The following is a 23,770-nucleotide window of genomic DNA, read 5'->3' as shown; positions in this document are numbered from 1 at the left end:
CATAACACCTTCCTTCTGGGGCAAGGCTTTAAACTGTAGATAAAGAGGAAATTCTTTCAGTTCCAGAGATCTCTGTCAACCCCCCCTTTTTAAATTTTATTAATGATTTAAAAATTATTAACAAGATAGCAAGATAATAGGGATACAGTTCCATATAGTTCCCAGTTCTGTGTACCTCCATTGGAAGCTTCCCTATTCTTTATCCCTCTGGGAGTATGGAGCAAAAATTTTATGGTGTGCAGGAAGTGGAAGATCTAGTTTCTGAAATTGCTTCTCCACTGGACATGGATGTTGGTAGGGCTCTGGGGTGCTGAGATTCTGGAACACATTGGTGAGGTCCTCTGCCCAGAGAGGTCAGGATGGCATCATGGTAACATCTGCAAATTGGTGGCTGAAAGACAGTAAGATATAAAGCAGAACAAATTGTTTAATAAAACAGGAACCCCTTAGGTAGGAATAGAGCAGATGAAACTGGGGGTCTTCCTGTGGAAAGAAGCTAGGAGAAGTTAGATATGTTAGTTATGTTCCAAGGGACCCATGACTTTAATAAATTTTGCCTGAGCTCAATAGCTAACATGCAAGTGGACAAAGTATTGTCTAGGAAGATGGTGTCGGATTTGAGAATAGGACTGGAAAGCTGGATTAGGGCAACTAGGAGGAAAGTATATAAATACCATTAACTGTTAGCCCCATCTATCTGACCTAGGGCCCATATATACTCCTATTTAGCACAGGAGCCTGTGTAACCTCTGAGTCCCTGTCAGTCTGAGCTCGCAGTTCATGATCACAGATGGGAACATTCTAATGGGAACATTCTAGGCTGCACTCAGTTCAGGACCAGTCTTCCTCGAGTGGCAAAGGTATTTTTTTAACGGCTACTATTACTCATTCTCCCTTTTTTCTTCCCTCTACCTATCTATCTATCTATCTGTCTGTCTGTCTTCTTTTGGAACAGGTGGATAATTTCCCACTATAAAACTTAGCTTATCTATAATTCAACCACATCTTCACTAGAAAATAACCTTCACTGGAGAGTAACAGTAAAACTCTCGGAAGAGTTTTGATTTGCTCTTGTGATGCATGCTCACATTAAAATGTTTTTTTCAAAGATCTATTTATTAATGAGTAATAAAGAATCAGAGCATCATTCCAGTACATGTTGTGCTGGGATTCAAACTCATGACTTCTTGCATGCAAGTCCTATGCTTTATCTGCTAACCTACCACCTCCCAGGGTACAAATATGGTTTTTAAGTACAACTTGAATATACTTGAATTGAAACTTCTACCAGGCTTGTCTTTTTTTTTTCCCAGAAGACTGCTCAGTTCTGTCTTATGGTAATCCTGGGGATTGTACTTGAGAGCTAGGAGCCTCAGGCATGAAAGTCTTTTGTATAACCACTATGCTATCTCCCCATTTTTAAATGTCACTTGAATTTGTGGCTTAAGAAGATCTGTATGTGGCTAGTAGAAGTCTTTGTACTTTGAGGAATTAACAGAATTCTTTAAGTCATGATCCTCTCTATTCTGAAAAGTAGGGCAGCCCTTTGCCCGTGTGTCTGACAGATAGGGAGCAGGTGAACAGATGCCTTAGCATTCGCGTGCAGGGACCCAGACCTTGGAAAGATGCCGTCTTCTTTCCCTGACCTGGCAAAATCATTTCTTTGACCAGGTGAATGCATTCTGGACAACACCAGGTGACTGTATCAGCTCCTCCTCACAGACATTTCCTTTCACCTGTAACTGGGGCAGCAGATGGCTGTCCAGTGTCCCAGCTTGTCAGACTGTGATCTGACATACTGCCTTGGGGAATGGGTCACCCATGCACAGCCAGCCAGGGATATGGTTAGAATTCAGAGTATCCGACTGACATTGAGTGGCAGAGCCCCAGACCAAAGATGTTGTGTGTGGCCGTGGGTCTCTGTTGTTTCTCCATGGCTTCAGTTATTTGATTTGAATGCTCAGGCTCTGATGAGATGACAAAAGTAAAAGCGATTCTAAGGGAAACGACATTGCAGAATCCAGTTTTAACTGCCTTCCCCAAACACAGCCTGCGGAGTGTGTGTGGGTTGCTATAGAAATGGCGGTTACTGAAGCAGCATCTCACCATGGGTGTACATGTGTGACAGGCTCTCGGGAAGACCCCCCTGAAACTGGCCTGTGGTGAGTCTCTGTCTGTACTTCCCAGGGTGGATGTGACGCTGAATCTGTGCTCATTGAATTAGCCCTCCTAGGTAAGTCCCAGACTTGGTGGTGGAGCTCAACTCAAAAGAGAGATATAAGATCTTTATTCCATTTTATTGTTTGCTGGGGGAGTGTGTATATGAGGGGGGTGGTAGTTCTTTAAGCAGTAAATGATGTTTGTAACTTTAAGAAAAGGAAAATAGCTTCTTTTTTTCTCTATAGATCTTAAGTCAGGTGTCTGGATGGAAGGTGATGTAACATGAGACATAATGACTAAGCTGTGGGGGTAGAAGCTGTGACATTGTATGGGCAAAAGTTTGAACCAGAAAAGAGTCAGTTTTGGTTTGTTGTTTTTTTTTTTTAGCAACTCATGCATTTACACATATCGTATTATTTTAGAGCCGTGCACATCATCTTTTATTGTTTCATAAAAGGATGGACTCAAGAGTATTAAAAGAAGAGGATGACAGAGGACCTAGTGGGGGTTGTATTGTTATGTGGAAAACTGGGAAATGTTATGCATGTACAAACTATTGTATTTACTGTCGAATGCAAAACATTAATTCCCTAATAAAGAAATTTTAAAAAAAGAAAAGAAGAAAGCAAGGTTACCTAATAAGCCTACTATCAATAAATCTTTAAGATGTTCAGAATGGACATTCTCACAGGGTTACTTTAGAACCTAAGATGAAATTGGGGGGGGGGGGCTGAGCGCTGGCACAGAGGGTCAAGTGCACATGGTGCAAAGTGCAAGGACCGTCATAAGGATCCTGGTTCGAGCCCCTGGCTCCCCAACTGCAGGGGGGTCACTTCACATGTGGTGAAACAGGTCTGCAGGTGTCTTTCTTTCCCCCTCTCTGTCTTCCCCTCCTCTCTCCATTTCTCTCTGTCCTATCCAATAACAACAACAGCAATAATAATAACAACAATGATAGACAATAAGGGCAACAAAAGGGAAAAAATAGCCTCCAGGAACAGTGGATTTGTAGTGCAGGCACCGAGTCCCAGTGATAACCCTGGAGGCAAAAATAAATAAATATGAAAAATGAAATTTGTCCATGAAAATAAATCTAATGGGGACTGGATGTTGGCATACCAGTAGAGTGCACACATTTTCATATGTAAAGACCTGAGTTCAAGCCCTGATCCCCGCCTGCAGGGAAGTTTCACAAGTAGCAAAGCAGTGCTGCTTATGTCTCTTTTTCTCTATCCCTCCTTCTCTCTCAATTTCTCTCTCTATCAAAAAAAAAAGAGAAAGGACAGGACAATAAAGTAAAATAAAGAAAAGAAAAATGGCCACTGGGAGCAGGAGATTCATCATGTAGGCACCAAACCCCAGTGATAATGCTGGTGGCAATAAAAATTAATTAATTAATTAATTAATTAAATTGACTTTTACTAGCTATGGAGGGAGATGAAGGTAATTTACGGGGGGGAGGGGTGAAGTCATGTGACAGGAAAGAACAGTGGGCCATAAAGAAAGTTCAGCAGATGGGGTACAAGCCTTGCTATGAACATGTGACCCAGGTTCAAATTCTGGCACCATATGTCCTCCACACACAGCACAGGCACATCCTGTGGAAGGGAGAAGGCCCTGGTGATCTCACAGCATGGACAGTGTTTCCCATATCGCCTAGCAACTAAAAAAAAAAAAAAAACCTAAGTCTTGCGATATGAATCCTTTCCTAAGAATTGCTAGGCCTTTTGTTTTTTTTGCAGCCTCCTCCACGCCCACATCTACCCCACAGTGAGAACATTCAGAGAACACTGTGTCACGTACTCTGCATTGCTGTGGTTCAGACCTGCTTTTGTTTGGAAACTCTATTCTTAGAGACTCCATATTCTTTCCTTTCTCTCTCTTTCCTTTCCCCATCCCCCAAATGAAAGGCTTTTTAAAAATATTTATTTATTCCCTTTTGTTGCCCTTTTATTTTATTGTTGAATAGGACAGAGAGAAATGGAGAGAGGAGAGGAAGACAGAGAGGGGGAGAGAAAGGCAGACACCTGTAGACCTGCTTCACTGCCTGTGAAGTGATTCCCCTGTAGGTTGGGAGCAGGGGCTTGAACTGGGATCCTTAAGCTCGTCCTTGCACTTTGCGCCACTTGTGCTTAACTCGCTGCGCTACCGCCCGACTCCCAAATGAAAGTTTAAGTCTTTGACTACCTTTGTATCCTCTGGAACTGGCTTTCTATGAAACCTATGAAGGGAGAGACATTCTTTACTAATTACATAGTATTTACCTGGTAGTCAGTTATCTAACCTTTCTTGTCGAAAGCAATGAAACAAAATGCACGAACATCTGGCAGAATGGCAGAGAAAGGATCTGAAATCAGGAGGAGATGAGGTTTCATGGCTTGCCATCTCTTAAGTGTCTTGTGTGGCTGCTGAGCACTAACCTGACCTGAGCTTCTTTCTGACTAAGATGCAGGGCAGTTACATTTTTTTCAACTCACTTTGCTTTTTTGTATATGCAAATGAAGCCATTGTCATTATTACCTTAGTATCTAAGCAAGTAACATTCTTGGTGATTGCTAAGAGATCCCATCAGGTCTTGCAGGCAAACAGAAGGCTTATCTTTTGTTGCCTGTCTGTCATCACTGTGTAATTATCATTGTCATTAAATGTAGTTTCCAGGTTAAGAACTCCCAGTACTTTAGACACACAAACCTTGCCAGTTGAATATGTAACTAACTTAATGTCCAAAGATCAGGGTAGTTTTTCAAAAAGGTATCTATTCTGGAAACTATATCTCAATCTTCATATAAAATTAACTCTAGATAATGACAGTCCAGACCAAAAAAAAAAAAAAAAAAGTGACCAGAGGGTATCTTGTTAAAGAAAAAAAATTTATATATATATATATCAAATTCCAAATGCCTTTGTCAGATAGCCAGTTTAGTTCCCCAGCCCCTAAGCTGCCTGTGAACATCACTCCAGACACAATTTTGGAGAAATGGGCTTTCTAACTCTAGGTATAGGCTTGTTGGGAAAAAAAAAAAAAAAAAAAAAAAAAAAAGAGCTAAGAACAGGCACACACTGGTCATAGAAAGGGAAAAAGGTAAAAGAGGAGAGGAGCATATAAAGGGTGAAAGAACAAGAGTGGAGAGGGAGGGGAGGAAGGTGACTGGGAGGTGACACAGTAGATAAGGTGTTGGACTCTCAGGTGTAAGGTGCTGAGTTCAGTCCCCTGCATCGCATGTGCCAGAGTGATGATCTGGTTCTCTAGTATATAGCCACTCTCCTACTCTCTCATAAGTAAATAAAATCTTTAAAAATGAAAAAGGGGGTGCCAGGTGGTGGCGCACTTGGTTGAGCACACATGTTACAATGCGCAAGGACCCAGGTTCAAGTCCCTGGCCCCCACCTGCAGGGGGAAAGCTTCACAAGTGGTGAAGCAGTACTGCAGGTGTCTCTCTGTCTCTCTCCCTCTCTATCACCCCTTCCCTGTCAATTTCTGACTGTCTCTATCCAGCAAATAAATAAAGATTAAAAAAAAAAAATTTTTTTTTAATGAAAAAGGGGAGGACAGATGCATGCTTTATCAAGTCACTGAAATTTTTGGCTTTTCATTGTCCACAAAAGTTGGGCCTTTATGTCTAGAGGCATTTTTACTTTTACTGTAACTGTGTCTATTAAGTCTGCCATAGCACCATATCTTTTTTGTGCCTCCAGGGTTATTGCTGGGGCTCAGTGCCTGCACCACAAATCCATTGCTCCTGGAGGCCATTTTTTCCCTTTTGTTACCCTGGTTGTTTTACCATTGTTGTGGTTATTGTTATCGTTGTTATTGATGTCGTTGTTGGATAGGACAGAGAGAAATGGAGAAAGGAGGGGAAGACAGAGAGGGGGAGAGAAAGATAGACACCTGCAGACCTGCTTCACCGCCTGTGAAGCGACTTCCCTGCAAGTGGGGAGCCAGGGGCTCGAACCGGGATCCTTACTCTGGTCCTTGCACTTTGTGCCACATGCACTTAACCCACTGCGCCACCGCCTGACCCCCACCATGTCTTTTTTTTAAAGTGCACATACCATGGGGCTGGGTGGTGGCATACCTGGTAGAGCACATGTTATACAAGGACCCAGGTTCAAGCTCCCAATCCCCACCTGTAGGGAGGAAGTTTCATGCATGGTGAAACAGTGTTGCAGGTGTCACTCTCCCCTCTCCTCTCCTTCTGTCTCCCCATAGCCTCTCAGTTCCTCTCTGCCTCTATCCAAAAATAAATAAATAAATAAATATACAAAAAAAAAACTATCCATACCTTAACTAAGTAATACTATTGCAAAAAAAAAAAAAAAAATGAAAACAATGGATGGGGATGTTCTGAAGTAGTGCACAGGACTTGCATTCAAAAAGTCCCAGGTTTGATCCTCAACATACCAATAGCCAGAGGTGAATAACTCTCTGGGCAAAAATAAATAATGAATGAGTGTGTGCTCTTGGAACACTGCCTCCAGTAAACGTGCTCAATGCAGAGTGACCATGAACGTCCAGTTTGTAAAAACCACATTTGCTTTCTAGTGCACTGAAGCAAAGCACAGACCTCAAGGCTGACTATTTGGGTTTGCACCCTGGCTGATACTCATTCTCAAGCACTTTTGAGTTTCATCCACAATGATATTTCCAAGTGCTGGGCTGGGGAGATAAGAGGAAGAATAGATGCAAGTGGAGAGCCGGGGGCTCGAACCAGGGTCCTTACTCTGGTCCTTGCGCTTTGTGCCACATGCACTTAACCCACTGCGCCACCGCCTGACCCCCACCATATCTTTTTTTTAAGTGCACATACCATGGGGCTGGGTGGTAGCATACCTGGTAGAGCACTCAAAGTCTATCATCTGGTAGAGGAGGTAAGACATAGGACATGGAGTCCAGGCTCAGTGGCAGAGTGCATGCCCTGTGTACCTAAGTCCTGGGTTCAATCCCTGATACTGTATAAAAACGAGAAGGGAGTCAGGTGGTGGTGCAGTGGGTTAAGCGCACGTGGCACAAAGCACAAGGACCAGCATAAGGATCCTGGTTCAAGCTCCTGACTCCCCACTTGCATGGGAGTCGCTTCACAGGCGGTGAAGCAGGTCTGCAGGTGTTTATCTTTCTCTTCCCCTCTCTGTCTTCCCCTCCGCTCTCCATTTCTCTCTGTCCTCTCCAACAACAATGACATCAATAACCACAACAATGTTAAACAACAAGGGCAACAAAAGGGAAAATAAATAAATATAAAAAAATTAAAAAAAAAAAGAGAGAGAGAAAGGGGCTGGATGGTGGTGCACCCGGTAGAGCATACACATTGCCTGCACAAGGACCTGGGTTCCCAGCTGCAGTGGGAATGCTCCACAAGTGGTGAAGCAGGGCTGCTGGTATCTCTCTGCTTCTCTCTCTTTCTGTCTCTCCCTTTCCTTTTGATTTTTCTCTGACTCTGCCCAACAAATTAAATATATTTTTAAAGAAACATAGAAACCTTATTGCTTCATGTGTCAAACATGTCAGTCTCCTGTAACTGTCATGATGCTGAGGTGACGCCCTACCTGGAGGCAAATGTGCCTTGTATAATGATGACTTACCAACTAGAATCTGGACCCTGAATCAGCCTGTCGCATGGGAAGGTGACATTGCAGAGCCCCTTTGGGAAAAAGCATCCAGTAGTGCGACCTCTGAGGGGTGTGTGCAGGAAAGGCAAGGATTTGGGGTCTGGGGACAAAGAGGTGTGGTGCATAGGTGTCATGTGTGCTTCCCACACACATGGTTCTGCATGTGGTCAGGGTTGGGTGGTTATAGGAGCCAGCCAAGCAGTGGAGCCCTGTGGACACAGAGGCTGAGCAGGAGCCAGTGCTGGTGCCCCTGCTCCTATAAGCTCAGTGCTCTTCAGTGACAACAGTGACAGCCTCACTGGGACACGCCAGTCTGCCACCATGGGTCTCCTAGAAGCCACATGGTGGGAACTGTCTTCAGTCACAGGAGAGATTGACAGACAGACAAACACACCCAGGTCTGCTCTTCTGTCTGCCACTTGGAAGGCCTTTGATGAGTTAGGGAGCTCACCTGTGTTGCTTCCTCACCCGAAAGCTGGCATGAGTCTGAGGATATGGGTTTACTGTGAGGGTGTCAGTGGGATACATCTGCTGCTTTGGGGGTGGGGGGTGACTCAGTGGGAGAGCACATGAGGTCCAGAGAGCCAGCCCCAGAGTCACGCATGTCAGAGAGATGCCCTGCTTCTCATTCTCCCCACTCCCCATTGGATAAATAGTCCTTTTAAAGCACATCTATGATGACTAACTTCTGTGTAATAGGTGCTCATTCATTTAAGTACTGAGCCTCATAAAAACTGCAGCAAAGGTGGGCGCAAGGAATAACATCATTGCAAGACTGGCCAGCTCCTCATGGGGCGCGAGCGCTTCCACACTACGATCATCATCTCTGGCATTATGCTATTCCACTGCAGAATACTGTGCCCCAGTATGGTTCTGTAGCCCCCATGTCCACTTGGTCGATTCCAAATTATATTCCTCCATGAGGATAATTTCTGGAACCATCCGTTCCACCCCGGTTCCATGGCTGCCAGTTCTTAGCAACATCACCCCGCCAGATATTCATCGGGATGCGGCATCATCTAAGTTCATTTCCCACATCTACGCTCGATCGGACCTGCCAATATACGCTGATATCTTTGCCCACCCTGTCCAACGCTTGACGTCTCGTCATCCAATCTGGTCCCCTACGCCTACACTGAACTTCTCTGTTCCAGACTCTTGGAAACAGAGTTGGCAGTCAGCTGAGGTAAAGAAGTAAAGAACAAACACCTCATCACAGACCCCTGCAAGCGTCAACCCGGCTTTGACCTAGCACGTTATGATTGGGCCCTCCTCAATCGCTATCGAACAGGCCATGGCTGGTGCACCGCTATGTTCCATCACTGGGGAGCCAGAGACGACCCGAACTGCCCCTGCGGCTACAGACAGACTATGACCCACATAGTCAACGACTGCCACCTCTTCAGATTCAAAGGAGGTCTTGAAACTACATCAGGCTCAACCTGACGCTGTTGACTGGCTACAGAAGAAGGGCAAACGCTAGAAGAAGAAGAAGTACTGAGCCAATCACTGAAAGAGCATAGACCTTGATTTCTTTGGTGTTTCCCCTCATCCAAATCCACAGGAAACCTTTTAAAACACTCACTTAAGCCAGAATTAAGCTCAGCATTTCCAACAGTGGGGAAAAGGCATCTGTGGAGCTTGTTTGTTTTTCACTTTTCTCAGTAATTCTGACGTAGCCAGTCTCTGAATCAGGATAGGAAACTGACTTCTCTGCTTGAGGACCGAAAGGCCTCATCTTGCCTTTATTCTGCTTATAAACTTTATAAACTCCAAAGGCTTCTGCTAACATAACTTGCTTTTGGAGAAGAAAAAAGGAAAAGGAAAGAGAAAAGTTTGCAAAATGTGGTTAAGAGAATTTCTTCAGGAAGACAAAGAAAAACTAAAGTTTTTCTGCCCCTTAATGGCAGTTAAACTATGTGGCTAGTGAATGGGTGATAAATATGGCGTTTTGGGTGGCATGTACAGGGGACTGGGACATAGCTCACCCAGTAGAGTGCATTCACTGGTATGTGTGAGGCCTAGGGCTTAAACCCCCCCCCACAACAGATGGGGAGAACTGTAGATGGGAAGCCCCATGAGTAGGGGAGCCATATTCTGGTCTCCCTTCTCTCTGTATGTCTCCCCTTCTCCCCCTTGCCTCCTTCTCTTCTCTAAGAAAAATAATGGTTGGAAAATTGAACTTACAAGGCCATCCAGTAGCATCACACATGCACGAGACCATGGGTTCATTCCCCAGTACCACATAAATTTAAAAAAGAAGAAGGAGAAGAAGAAGAAGGTGATTTGGACAGAAGGCTTAAACCTTAGATAAGAGTTCAGCATGCTTTTTCTAGCTACATCTAAAAAAAATAAAATGAAATAAAATGCTAATGTTTTTTTTTTCTGTCTCTCACAGGAACGTGGCTGAAGAGTGGCCTGGGCCTTGTGCACCAGGAGGGCAGCCAGCTGACGTGGACCTACATTGCTCCTCAGCTGGGGTACTGGGTGGCAGCCATGTCACCTCCCCACCCAGGTAACACAAAGCCAGCATTTGTGATGGTGGGGGTGGTTCCCGGGAGGGTGCAAGCTAAGTATGCTTGTAAGATGTCAGCAGGAAGACCACGTCTTAGTGAAACAGGTTGGAAGTCTGAAAGCCAAATGATGTCATGAAGCTATTTCGTGGGGCTGGGAAGAGTTCTCGTTGTAAGTCTCCCCTGTAGAATAAGAATAATACCTAGAAAACCATCTAGTCTCCGGCCCCCATTTTGCTCAGACAACTGCCCTAGGGAGTTCTTAATCTAAAGTCCACAGAGGTGGTTTGAACCTCCTCCCTAATTCCTGAAACAATGTGGCCTGCTGTAAGAGAGCAAGTTGGGAAGACACATGGCTGCAGAACTAGCAGAATGTTACCATTAGTGGCTTCTTGGGGGAAGAAAGCACAAGTTGGTTTCAAAGCCAAATTTTAAAAATTTAAAAAGCAAACCAGTCGCATTACATCTGAAAAAGCATCTATCTCCATGTAGGATGCGTGAATTCCCTCATGTTTATCAAAATGAAACTAAGAGTTTGTTTTCCCACCTGTAAGTATCCTGATATATCCCAATGAGTCTTCCAGAATTGTTTTTCAGAACTGTCATCTCAGGACATCATTTCCATGATGGATTCCACTGCTCAGAATGCCTTTAGAGTTCTGCTACCTTCATTAGTGAAACATACCACCAGTGAATGAACTTTATGCTCAGCAGGTCCCTTCCATTTTTCTTAGACAAGTCATAACACATCCAAGTCTAGTGAACAGAATCAGTGATTGAGCTAGGTCAAAATGAAATGTGTCTGTTATAAATTAGCTATGTAGACAGTTCCAGAATAAGGAATCCAAGATATTTTAGCAATAGAATTGTCAATGGAAGGAACTTAGCTGCCTAAAGGAAGGAATTCAGTGAAGGCTACTCCTATTTATGGGAGTCAGGTGGTAGCACAGTGGATTAAGTGCACATGTGAGGCGCAAAGTGCAAGAATCGGCCTAAGGATCCTGGTTTGAGCCTCAGCTCCCCACCTACAGGGGAGTTGCTTCACAGGCAGTGAAGCAGGTCTGCAGGTGTCCATCTTTCTCTTCCCCTCTCTGTCTTCCTCTCCTCTCTGCATTTCTCTCTGTCCTATCTAACAACGATGATATCAGTAACAACAACAGTAATAACTACAACAGTAAAAAAAAAAAAAAAGGCAACAAAAGGGAAAATAAATAAATATTTTAAAAACTATTTATACTGCATACCTATGTTTTAAGAGTATATATTTCCCTTTATGATAGTCTCCTGGTGGTGATATAGGCATGAGCCAGATATAGACATGCCCTAATCTCCAAATCTGATCTAGGCTATGACTTAGAGGAAGGGAGAGAGAGTGGGTGAGAGGGAGAGAGGAAGAATGGGAGGGAGAGAGGGAAGGAGGAAGGAAGGAAGGAAGGAAGGAAGGAAGGAAGGAAGGAAGGTAGGAAGGAAGGAAGGATGGACTCCTTATCTACCAACATAAAGACCACAGTGTGTGAAATATAACTCAACCAGTAAGGTACACACCTTACCATGTACGAGACCCTGGGTTTGAGCCCTGGCACTCCATAGGAGCATCATGGAAAACACTGAGGGAACTCTATGGATGGTAGAGAGGTTCTTTTGTCTCTTTCTAAGTCTCTCTCCCTTTCTTCTTTCTCACTCTCCCTATTCTTTCTCTCCAAAATAAATACATAAGTAAATGGGTTGAAGGTCATTCTGTGGTACATACTTGAAACCTTGTGTTTATTCCCCAACACCACATCAAAAATAGAGAGCCTATGCACTGAAGTTAGTGCTTATAGTAGGTGTATTTGAAATAACTGTTGCTATCTGTTTTTCCATCAGGCAGCAAATTAGAAAATAATTTTGAAAAGGGGAAAAAGCAGTGCCAGGTGTATTTCTTCTCTGACTTCTGTTTTTTTTAAAAAAAAATTGTAATGCTTGATGTTCATAAGCCCAATACCAGCTAGAAACTAATCAGGGTTTATTTTTTTAATTCCCTGATTAAGATGGAAGTGAAGTATGGCTATGATTTTAAAATCTAAAAGAGTCTAATCAGCTGACGTTAAAATGATCATGTTTTAAGTACTTATAGGACCAAGTTTTATTTCTTTGGAGATGATGTTTGTTTGTAGCCCAGATTTCTTAAGTACTCCTGCTAAAGCATTAGCTGCACTTGGGATGGGAGTGGGGGGTGTCTTTTGTGTGGAAAAAAAAAAAAAAAGGTTCCCCTGAATGATGTTGGCACTGTCTAGTTTCCAGTGATTTATTTTCAACATTTGTAAATGTTAGTTCAATTCTCCTACCCCACTGAAGTGCTAATACTTAAGAGAGGATGAATTTATGAATTTACATCACTAATTTTCAGAAACAAATCTCTTTGGAGTTATTTAGTTCTTAAATTAAGATGAGGGGGGTGGGGAAAAGAACATAGTGGTCATGCAGCAGATATACTTTCATACCTGAGGCTCTGAGGTCCCTGGTTCAATCCCCCACACCACAAGTCAGAGCCGGGTAGTATTCTGATTAAAAATATAATGATGAGTCTTCCTCAAAAGAGTGTATAGTCGCCTTCAAAAAAATGTATAAACGAGTGGGTGTGTAGAAATCCTATCACTCTGATGTGAAAGCTACACTCCCTTCTTCCCACCTGTTGGGATACCCAGTTACTAGTAAATGCCCAGGTATTTTCACTTGGAGTTGCACTGTTACCCTTTTGTTGTTGTCAGTGGCCTTAAGCTTGATTTGATTGATTGATTGATTGTCATCAGTGCTTCACTGCTCTGGACCAAGTTTTCCAGAATGAAAGAAAAGAGGATGACAGAGAGGCAGAGGGGAAGAGGGAGACACAATACAAAACAGGAGCTTCCTCCAGTGCAGTGGGAAACAAACTCAAGATCAATTCTTACCACTACTGAATATAAAGAATCTTGAGTCCAGCTTCCTCTTTGAATCCTTTTTGTTGTTGTTTTTCAGTTTAGTGACAGAGATCAGACCTAAGGTCTCACTCATGCACATTACTGAGCCACCAGCCCAGCTTCTTATTCAGTCTTTCCAGTGAGAAGAAATAGTGAGGAAGAAAGGAAGGAAGGAAGGAAGGAGGAAGGAAGGAAGTGAGAGAGAGAGAAAGAAAAAAAGAAAGAACTACTCCACCATCTGTGGTGCTCTTGTGCAGTAGCAGAAATTGAACTAAGAGCTTCATGCACACCAGGTAGATGTTCCACCGCTGAGCCAGCTCCTTGACCCAAGATGCTTCACAATGTGAAACAAAAAAGGAAGAACCCATATCTTTGCTGAGGATTTGTCTTTAAAAGTGAAGAGGCCTATGGCCAGTATAGGCTAACTATTTTGAAAAAAATAACTAGAGAGGGCTATTTTACTTTTTAAAAATTAGATGTATTGGGAGTTGGACGGTAGCGCAGCGGGTTAAGCACATGTGGCGCAAAGTGCAAGGACCGGCCTAAGGATCCCGGTTCGAACCCCCGGCTCCCCACCTGCAGGCAGGGGAGTCGCTTCACAGGCGGTGAGGCAACTCTGCAGGTGTCTATCTTTCTCTCCCCTTCTCAGTCTTCCCCTCAGGTGTCTATCTTTCTCTCCCCCTCTCAGTCTTCCCCTCCTCTCTCCATTTCTCTCTGTCCTATCCAACAATGACCACATCAGTAACTGTAACAATAAAACAAGGACAACAAAAGAGAATAAATAAATAACAAACTACTCCTGATAACAAACTATTCTTTTTTTTTTTAAGTCATAGTTAAGATTTTTGTTTTGTTTTGTTTTTGCCACCAGGGTTATTGCTAGGGTTCAGTGCCTACACAACACCTTCTTAGCTCCCTGGAAGTTGTTTTGTTTTGTTTTGTTTCCCTTCTTCTCTTGATTGAGGGGGAGGGAAGGAGACAACTGGAACACCACTCCACTGCTCCTGTAGATGGGGACCAAACCTTGAACCCAGGTCCTTAATTATAATAGTATGTGTGCTCTGCTGGGCACACCACTGCCTTATCCTTGTCTGAATGCATTATTTCCTATCTTAAGCTGACACATTGAGGCAAAAGGGTCTCCACATGGTAATCATGATGAGCTGCTCAGGAAAAGTGAGAATTAAATTCTATGAATATTTTTTCTCCTGCAGTGTAAACTGCCCATTGATTTAGTCTTATCTCCCTAAGACAAGAGTCCCACTTGCTATATTTTCATGCACCAATTTTCTTTTCTTAAAAGATCAGAACTGATTGAACTTGCTATAGGAAGTGGCTCTTTTCTTAGCTAAGGAGGGACCCTGGATAGTATGTCAAGTATTTCGTGTTTTCATCCACAGAAGCATCAGCGATATTTTGCAAAGTCCTTTTCACTGAGTGAGATTGTAGTGGTGCTCCAAGTACATCATCTAAAAGGTGTATTCATCTGGCCCCTGTTTCTTGCCCCTGCCAGGAGGAGAAAAAGACCTGGTGTTCTCAACTACCCTTCTTTTGGTTTGAAGGTTTGCACCAATCTAAAATGCCCTTTTCTGACCTTCTAGGTCCCGTTGTCACACAGGACATTACCACGTATCACACGGTGTTTCTTTTGGCCATTTTAGGAGGAATGGCTTTCATACTTTTGGTTTTGCTGTGTCTCCTTTTGTATTACTGCAGGTAAAGTTCTACCCCTTTTTGGCACTGTCTTTTTTCATTTGGAATGTCTTGTGCAAGCATTGACAGGGTGGTCCCTTTTTTTTTCTTTCCCTGAGCCAATGTCCTTTTTATTCATGATATCAGATCTAAGAACTGAACATCTAGGGTGGGGGAGATAACATTGGTTATGCAAAGAGACTCTCCTGTCTAAGGCTCCGAAGTCTCGGGTTCTATCACTACCATAAGCCACAGCTGGAGCAGTACTCTGGTTAAGAAAAAAAAAAAAAAAACTGAACATCAATAATAAGTTGCAAATGAAGGAACAGATGTGTGAGGCATGCGGAGTCTAAGCTTGTTTAGAAAGAGAATTACTAAAAAAAGAAATTTTGCCAGTTGATGTATGGTTCATTGATAATATCCCAAAAGGCTGATTGAGAGATGATATTTTGGAGGACAAAGCAGAACTATTCTGATACCTCATCTGTTCAAAAATGTTTCTTTGACTGTGAGGAGGCCACTTTGAATGAATAATTTGGACATACTTCTCAAAGCCAAGAGTGCAAGCTCGGAGTTAAAAGTTAGCATTAGAAGGCTCAAGCTGCCTGCCGCAGTAGTGGTGTTAGTCTTGTTTCCTGCTGTGGAAGAAATGAGAGCATTAGCCTATGATTAGACACAGTACTTTTATGAGCATGTTTAACCTCTGGGCTTGCACTGTATCTTTGTTTGCAGACGGAAGTGCTTGAAACCCCGACAGCACCACCGGAAACTGCAGCTGCCCCCAGCTCTGGAGAGTTCCAAGAGAGACCAGTCGACATCCATGTCCCACATTAACCTGCTGTTTTCTCGTCGGGAGTCTGAATTCCCTGGACCACTGTCTGTTACTAGCCATGGGCGCCCGGAAGCCCCAGTCCCCAAGGAGCTGCTGAGCGGGATTCACTTGGAGAGGATGTCTTCCCACGGGGAGGTGGACATGCACACACCCATGCTTAAGCTCTCCTATAGCACCTCCCAGGAGTTCAGCTCTCGAGAAGAGCTCCTCTCACATAAGGAAGAGGATAAAAGCCACATGTCCTTTGACAACTTGACCCCAAGTGGGACACTGGGGAAAGACTACCGTAAGTCAGTGGAGATCTTCCCCTTAAAGTCCAGAAAGTCTCTGGAGAGAGAAGGCTATGAGTCTCCCTCAGGGAACAGTGACTACCACCGTCGGAGTTACAACACCGTGCTCTCGCAATCTCTGTTTGAAAAGCAGGACAGAGACAGCCAGGCCTCCAGCCACCACATGTCCACAGGGAGCAAGCTCACCATCCAGGAACACCTGTACCCCACAGCTGCTTCCCCTGAGAAGGAGCAGCTGCTGGACCGCCGACCCGCAACTGAGTGTCTAATGTCGAGGTCCGTGGACCACCTGGAGAGACCCACATCATTCCCTCGACCCGGCCAGCTCATCTGCTGCAGCTCTGTGGACCAAGTCAATGACAGTGTGTACAGGAAAGTCTTGCCTGCCCTAGTCATCCCCGCTCACTACATGAAACTCCCTGGGGACCACTCGTATGTGGGCCAGCCTCTGGTGGTCCCGGCCGATCAGCCACTGGACATGGAAAGACTACAGGCTGAGCTGACCAGCCCACATGCAGGCATCTTCCCGCACCCCTCATCCCAGATGGCCACCCAGCCCCTGTCCTGCCAGGCCATCTCCCAGCAGCACCTGCAGGATGCAGGGGCACGAGAGTGGACCCCCCAGGGCGCAGCTATGTCCGAGTCCCTGTCTATCCCGGCATCCCTCAACGATGCGGCCCTAGCCCAGATGAACAGTGAGGTCCAGCTGCTGACTGAAAAGGCCCTGATGGAGCTTGGGGGAGGGAAGCCACTCCCACACCCCCGGGCCTGGTTCGTGTCCCTGGACGGCCGGTCCAATGCCCATGTGAGACATTCCTACATTGATCTCCAAAGAGCTGGCCGGAACGGGAGCAACGACGCCAGCCTGGACTCTGGTGTGGATATGAACGAACCAAAATCAGCCCGCAAGGGAAGAGGAGACCCCTTGTCTCTACCACAGAGCCACCCGCCAGTCCAGGAGCGCCCGCAGAAGGAGCCACAGGCAGCGGAAAGCATGGCCTACACACAGCTGGTCTACCTGGATGACATGGACCACAGCGGCAGCGAGGGTGGCACCACCGCCTGCACCCCCGAGGACAGCGCCCTGCGGTGCCTGCTGGACAGCTCCGGAAGCCGGAGGAGTGGAGGCCAGCTGCCCAGCCTGCAGGAGGAAAACACCAGACGGACTGCTGATGACCCCCCAGAGCCAGAGCCATTGGCCAGTCCTGAGCAGAGGAGATCCGTTCAGGAGGAAGAGGAGGAGGATGAGGATGAGGATGACCAAGGAGAGGACAAGAAGAGCCCCTGGCAGAAGCGGGAGGAGAGGCCCCTGATGGCCTTCAACATCAAGTGAGGAGCAGCCACCCAGCCAGCCGCCCAGCGGAGGAACCCACTTTGCCAAAAAAATCTCTCTTGTGGAAGTGCTTCACCTGTTTTTGGAGTTAAGTGTGGTGAACAGCGGTGACCTTGGAAAGTAGACTTGGACTGCATTTCTGTGTTAGGAGTGCCACAAAGGAATGACAGTAACGGCTCAGAATAAAGAAAGATGTTTGTGGAGGCCTCCCCTACTGGGAGGTAGCTGAACAAAAAGTCTGAAGGTCGTTGCATGAACTTCATGTGTCCGTTCTCCTCCCCAAGGACACTGAGAAGCCACAAGTAATTGCTTGGTTCTACAATAACCTCAAGTCTCCCTCAGATCCTGGCAACAGATGAATCTCTCTTTTTGTTGTTGTTGTTGTTGTTTTGTTTCTTTTCTTTTTTTTTTTTTTTCTGCATTGCTTGAATCACTTTTATCACCATGATGCTACTGTGAAGTTATTCCTGAGACATCCACTCAGCACTTAGCATCTCTAAGTATGCGTTCTCTCAAAAGAAAGCTATGCACTGCTGCTTGTGTGGGCTTATTTTTCAGAGACTTTTTTTTTTTTTGCTTTTGGGGTTAGGTTTTGTTTTGGGGTTTGCTTTATGTTGAGACACAGTTTGGTCGTAACAAGGTGATGCCTTCCTTTTAACCTGTTATGCTTCTTGGTGATTTGTTTTGATGTCTCCTTTCAGGCATTCCTCAGCGTCTTCACCTCTTAACGGCCAAGCCTTTTAATGAAATCGTACTGGAATTTCTATCCGCTCGCAAGAGTCCTTCAATTCTGGTCCCATTAACTCCAAGTGCCTTTTTTACAGTGACAACAGACAGTCCCTCACATTTTTGGGGTTTTTGGTTTTTCTCCTTAACTCCTTTCATCAAACTGCCTGGGTTTTATAAATCGATTAAAGGATGCCCTTTCCGTTAGTCTGCATGCTGCCAAGTGCCCATTTGTGCTCACTCTCATTTCAGCACAGTGTACTCTCTAGCTCTCATGCGTGACGTGGATTCTGTTTAGCTAAGATAGACTAGAGGACACTTAGAGATCCCCCTCCCTTTCCCATCCCTTTGGCCACCCACCACCATATGGTTTCATTGCCTGTTTGTATATGTGGTTATGTAATAACTCTGGAATCCTATGGGCTGATCTTGCTCACCAAACATGAAGTATGGGTTGAGCAAGTGGATTGAATGTGACTATTAAAAAATAAATAAATAAATCTTATGTCCTACCCAAAAGTGCCAGAATGACCCTTCTGTGCATTCTCTTTAAAGAGCTGCTTGGTTATCCAAAAATGAACATTCAAAATAAACTCTGGAAGGAAAAAGAAAAAACACCTTGTGTTCTTTTTCATTCATGCTGAGCCATTATTTGTTTCAAAGTTGTGACGAGGAACTCATTCCTCAGTTATCTGAAATGTTTATTGTTGGACTTTGATTCAGTGACTGGCAGATAGACACAGGGATTTACACTATGGTTACAAACCACCTTGATATTTAGCTTCATTCAAGAGCTCCAGGGAACATTTTGTGGTATTTCAGACAGGGAGACAGTTCTACACTTTAGAAGAAACTGATGTTTTCTGTCACATCCAGTATTCATCCATCTTGGAACAACTTCCAAAAGATTTCATTAAAATGACCAGATCCATCCCAGATATGTAAAACTCATCAAATCCTAGAAGGAGGGTGAAGAGATTGAGGTGTTTGTTTTGTTTTGTTTTGTCTTGTTTTGTTTTACCAAAGCACTGAGCAGCTCTGGTTTATGGTAGTGCAGGGGATTGAACCTGGGACTTTGGAACCTCAGGAATGAGTCTCTTTGCATAGCCATTATGTTATTTACCACTCCACCCAATGTTGAAGAGATTGATGGAAGTCAGTTAAGCTAGTTACCATTAACAGCTTCTCCACCAAACTCTTTACTCAAGAGTTCCAGGTATGTATAAAACAGATCAGGTTGATTTTCATTACCTTCATTCTGAAATGTTGATGTTTATCTTGCTTAAAAGGGGGAAATGGCTAAGGAACCCCCAAATGTATTGAGGCCTCTCAATGAATGGGAAGTCTGTGGTTTTACACACGAGGCACCAATACATGGCATACATGGCAGCTGTATATTTTCAGACCTCATTGAAGTTTCAGTGAGGAGTCATTATCAACTTTAGTAAAAAAAAAAAATTGAGGGCCAGGATGATAGCATGTAGTCATGCAAAGGACTCTCCTGCCTGAGGCTCCAAGGTCCCAGTTTTAATCTCTGGCACCACTGTAAGCCAGAGATGAGCAGTGTTCTGGTTAAAAAGGAAGGGAAGGGAACTGTAGGAAAGGGGAGGGGAGGGGAGGGGAGGGGAGGAGAGAAGAGAAGAGGAGGAGAGGAGAGGAGAGGAGAGGAGAGGAGAGGAGAGGAGAGGAGAGGAGAGGAGAGGAGAGGAGAGGAGAGGAGAGGAAAAGGAAAGTGGAGGGTTAGTTAAATAGCTCACTTGAATAGTGTGTTTGTTGCTTTGCCATGTAATATGACCCAGGTACGAGCCCAGCCCCCCCCCCCTGCACTGAAGGAAGCTTCAGTGCTTTGTTCTCTTTCATTCCTTTAGCCTTGCTGTCTCTGTGGAGAGAGAGAGAGGGAGAAAAAAGAGGTAAATGAATCCTAGGAAGTGATGCAGTGGGTAGCATGTCAAACTTGAGCACATGAGGTCCCAAGTTTAATCCCTAGCCACCTTGCCAGAGTGATAGTTTGGTTATCTCATAGATAGATAGATAGATAGATAGATAGATAGATAGATAGATAGATAGATAGATAGATAGATAGATAAAACTAATGGCCAGTGAGATATCTCACACAAGAAACTAGTTTGCCATGTGCACAACCCAGGGTTGAATCCAGTCCCACAGTGAGTTGCAAGAAACTTTGTTGCTGTGGTGTCTGTCCCACTGTCACTATGTGAAAAAGTCAGCTCAGAGTGGTGAAGCACCAGTAATGACAAAGGAGAAAAATGTAGGAAGAAAAGAAAGAAGTAAGTGGCCTCTTCAGAAATTCTGAGGTCCAGACATATTGTGTGTGTGTGTGTGTGTGTGTGTGTGTGTGTGTGTGTGTGTGTGTGTGTGTGTGTGTGTGTGTAGGGGATGGTGTAGCCGGCAAGAAGATCACTGACCTTCTTTTCTTAATTTTTTATTATCTTTATTTGATAGAGACAGGTAGATATTGAGAGGGAAGAAAGAGACAGAGATACCTGCAACCCTGCTTTACCATTCGTAAAGCTTTTCCCCTGCAAGTGGGGACTGGGGGCTTGAACCAGGGTCCTTGCATATTGTAATGTGCACTCAGCCAGGTGCACCACCAACCAACCACTAGCCTTTCTAAGACTGGAATGGAATTGCCTCCAACAGCATCAGTTGACAGAACTTACAATGTGTCTTGTAGAATTAGCACATTAACTGCCAGTGCTGTTCAGAGCAAATTTGCAAGGGAAATGGGAAAAGGGGTGTTTTTCCAACTCCTCCTTAGGTGGGGCAGTCTTGGGTGAAAAGTACCCAGCAACCAGCATGAACACAAAGCAACACATATCCTAGAAGACATGGCAGTGGCTTTGACAAAGGGAGTTTGATTCTGCTAAGATTGTGCAGAGCCTCAAAGGTTAGCATTTTTGCTCAAGATGCCAATAGTGGTCAAAGCACTAGAAATGTGTAGGCAGAGCAGCATGGTTGAACCCTTTAAATGTCTTGTTTCTCTTCTCTTTAGCTTGGTGAGGATAAAAGATGTCAAAGCATTCTGAATCATTTACATTGTCTAAAGAACCGATACCTTTTTCTGACTTAGTAATAATTGACAAGGTTGTGGTATAAGAGGGGTACAATTCCATACACTTCCCACCACCAGACTTCCATATCCCCTCCCCTCCGTTGGAAGTTTCCCTATTTTTTTTTTAACTATTTTTATTTATTAACTGGTGTCTTATTTACGCCACCTAGTGGTGAGTTCCCACTATCCCGTGAAGGAGCAGGCTGCTTCTGGTTCTGGAAGTTGGGGAGGGGAAGAGTCAGACACAATGGGTGGAAAGATGGGACCTGGCATTTCAGTGGAGTCTAACCTGGGAACAATGGATTGGAACAGGATACATTCAGTTCTCAAAGTTGGTAAGGAAGGTAACACTTAACTCTTTGTTTCATACCTAACTAAGTGGAAACTTGGGGAGTGAAAGAATTGAAGCCACTCTGCTGGAAGCGGTGATCTGCTGCATAATAATCCAGCTCACTGCAGAGGAATGTGGTTCAGGCAAAAGTGTTCTTGATAAAGGTTGTGCAGGATACATCTGGCTAGTCATAAAATACAGAATTATATATTCCACTTAACAATTGATCCTCCCAGAATATATTTGTTGGATTATTTTTTTCATAGGTTCCTGTTGTTGTCATTGACAAAAAGATGTCATTCTGACATGTATATGGGTTATTTTTTTTTTATATGAACCCAGGGCTTCATGTATGCACTATTCTACTGAGTGGCCTTCCAGTCCAGTTTCTTACTCTTTTTTGCCACCTGACTCTTAGGTCTGTATGAGTCTACTGCTCCTGGTAGACTTTTTTTTTCTTTCAGTTTTAATTAGAGACAGACAGGGAGAAAGACACCCACAGCATGTCCCTGGCATTGTGTATGGTTCTCCCGTAAGGTTCTAGGGACTTGAACCTAGGTTCTCACACATGGCAAAGTATGCACTCTACTGGATAAACTATCTCCTCCCCCACCCCAAATTTCTTTTATTTAGAGAGAAAGGCTAAGGGCACAACAGCATACTTCTGCCATTCATGAGTCTCCCTCAGTGCCATCCATAGTGCTTTCATATGGTGTTGCTGCTTAACTCAGGGCCTTGTGCAAGATGCATTCTCTATAGGCTAAATTATCTCCCACCCTCCTTGTTTTTTTTCACATTAATAATTTAAATGAAAATGAAACAACAAAGAATCATGTGAAAATTTTGCTTGTGCATCAGTCCTGGAAAGGCTCCTTCGCAGAATCAGATTGTGGTCTTTGTATATGGGGAGATCCATTTCTCAATATTTTGTAATATTCATAATATAATGACTTCAGATGTGACACATTTAAGTTTAATCTGAATTGGGAGCTGGGCTGTGGCGTAGCTGTTTACATATAGCACCATGAGCAAAGACTCCGGTTCGAGAGGCAGGTCTGCAGGTGTCTGTCTTTCTCCCTATGTCCCCTTCCCCTCTCAACTTCTCTCTATCCTATTGAATAAAATAGAGAAAAAAGAAAGAGAAAGGAAAGGAAAAATTGCCACCAGGAGTAGTGGATTCCTTTTGCCAGCACTGAGCCCCAATGATAACCCTGAAGTCAGAAAAAAAAAGTGTGACCCACATTATTAATATTTCCTCCATCACTTTCTTAAATTTAGACAGTCCAAGACTAAGACTTGCCTGAAGACTAGTTGGGTTTGGTGGTGTAAATATTTCCACATGGTTACCTTCAAACAACTATTGGAACATCACTGCACAGAAGAGTTGGAGAGAGATGCCTAGGAGAACAGCATTTATGTCCATCTAACAAATACAATAAAAGCAAATAGCCTCAAGTGCATAGTTAAGTACACAGTTGATCCTCATTATTTGCAAATTCCAGGTTTGAAAATTCCCACCTACCAGCTAGAATTCACTCCTGATACCAGAATCAGTCCTGACTGTGCTTTTATGGTCATTCACAAGTACACCCAGGAGCAGAACAACAATGTATATGTATATATGTGTGCATTTTTTTTAGTTGCCCAACAGCACCTGTGTCTCAAGCTGAGTGGAACTAGTTTTCTGATGCCAGATATCTGGATACTTGTTGTTAGTTGAAATCCTATAAATTTTACCTAAAGCCTCTATGTTTACAAAACATGTCTGGTTGATTGTTAACAGGTGCCCAGTAAATAAGGCTTCAGGCACTTCTTTTTTGTCACAACTCCCTCCCACTTAAGGCAAAAGTATGAAGAGTGTCAGAGTTATAATGACAGCCTACAGGCTTTGAGATTATGCAAAATGCATATGTGTAACTCCAACCTCTGGCTACTTCCCTGAAGGGTTTGGAGTTTTTGCATTCTGAATATTTTTTGAGGCATCAGAGAATTGCACCTGACTAATGACATTCAAAGACTATTGTAATCAAGGTTTAACACATTCTTATTATTTCCCATACCTTGAAAGTAATTTGTGCTTTGACAATGGTTGCCATTGTGTTTACCTAAAAGAATCTTTTATCTTCCTGTTTTATTATTATTATTTTTCCCTCCTGGGCTCAGTGCACGAAGAATCCACTGCTAATGGCGGCCATTTTTTCCATTTTTTATTGAATAGGACAAAGAGAAATTGAGAGAGGAGGGAGATATAGAGAGGGAGAAAGATAGAAACCT

General features: G+C 43.9%; 1 protein-coding gene across 1 annotated transcript in view; it reads left to right on the top strand.

The window, feature by feature from the left end:
• Nucleotides 1–18,611, top strand: part of FAM171A1 (family with sequence similarity 171 member A1) — a 128,458-nt gene extending 109,847 nt beyond the window's left edge. Inside the window, exons 6-8 of the mRNA XM_007526113.3 lie at nt 10,166–10,282; nt 14,821–14,935; nt 15,644–18,611. Of these exons, the coding sequence (XP_007526175.1) occupies nt 10,166–10,282; nt 14,821–14,935; nt 15,644–17,366 (1,955 nt within the window). The 3' untranslated portion in view covers nt 17,367–18,611. The remainder of the gene's footprint in view (nt 1–10,165; nt 10,283–14,820; nt 14,936–15,643) is intronic.
• The last annotated feature ends 5,159 nt before the right edge of the window (nt 18,612–23,770 follow it).

Source organism: Erinaceus europaeus, chromosome 6 (assembly GCF_950295315.1).
Source record: "Erinaceus europaeus chromosome 6, mEriEur2.1, whole genome shotgun sequence".
Taxonomy (NCBI): Eukaryota; Metazoa; Chordata; class Mammalia; order Eulipotyphla; family Erinaceidae; genus Erinaceus; species Erinaceus europaeus.
This window is presented reverse-complemented; position numbering and strand designations above follow the sequence as displayed.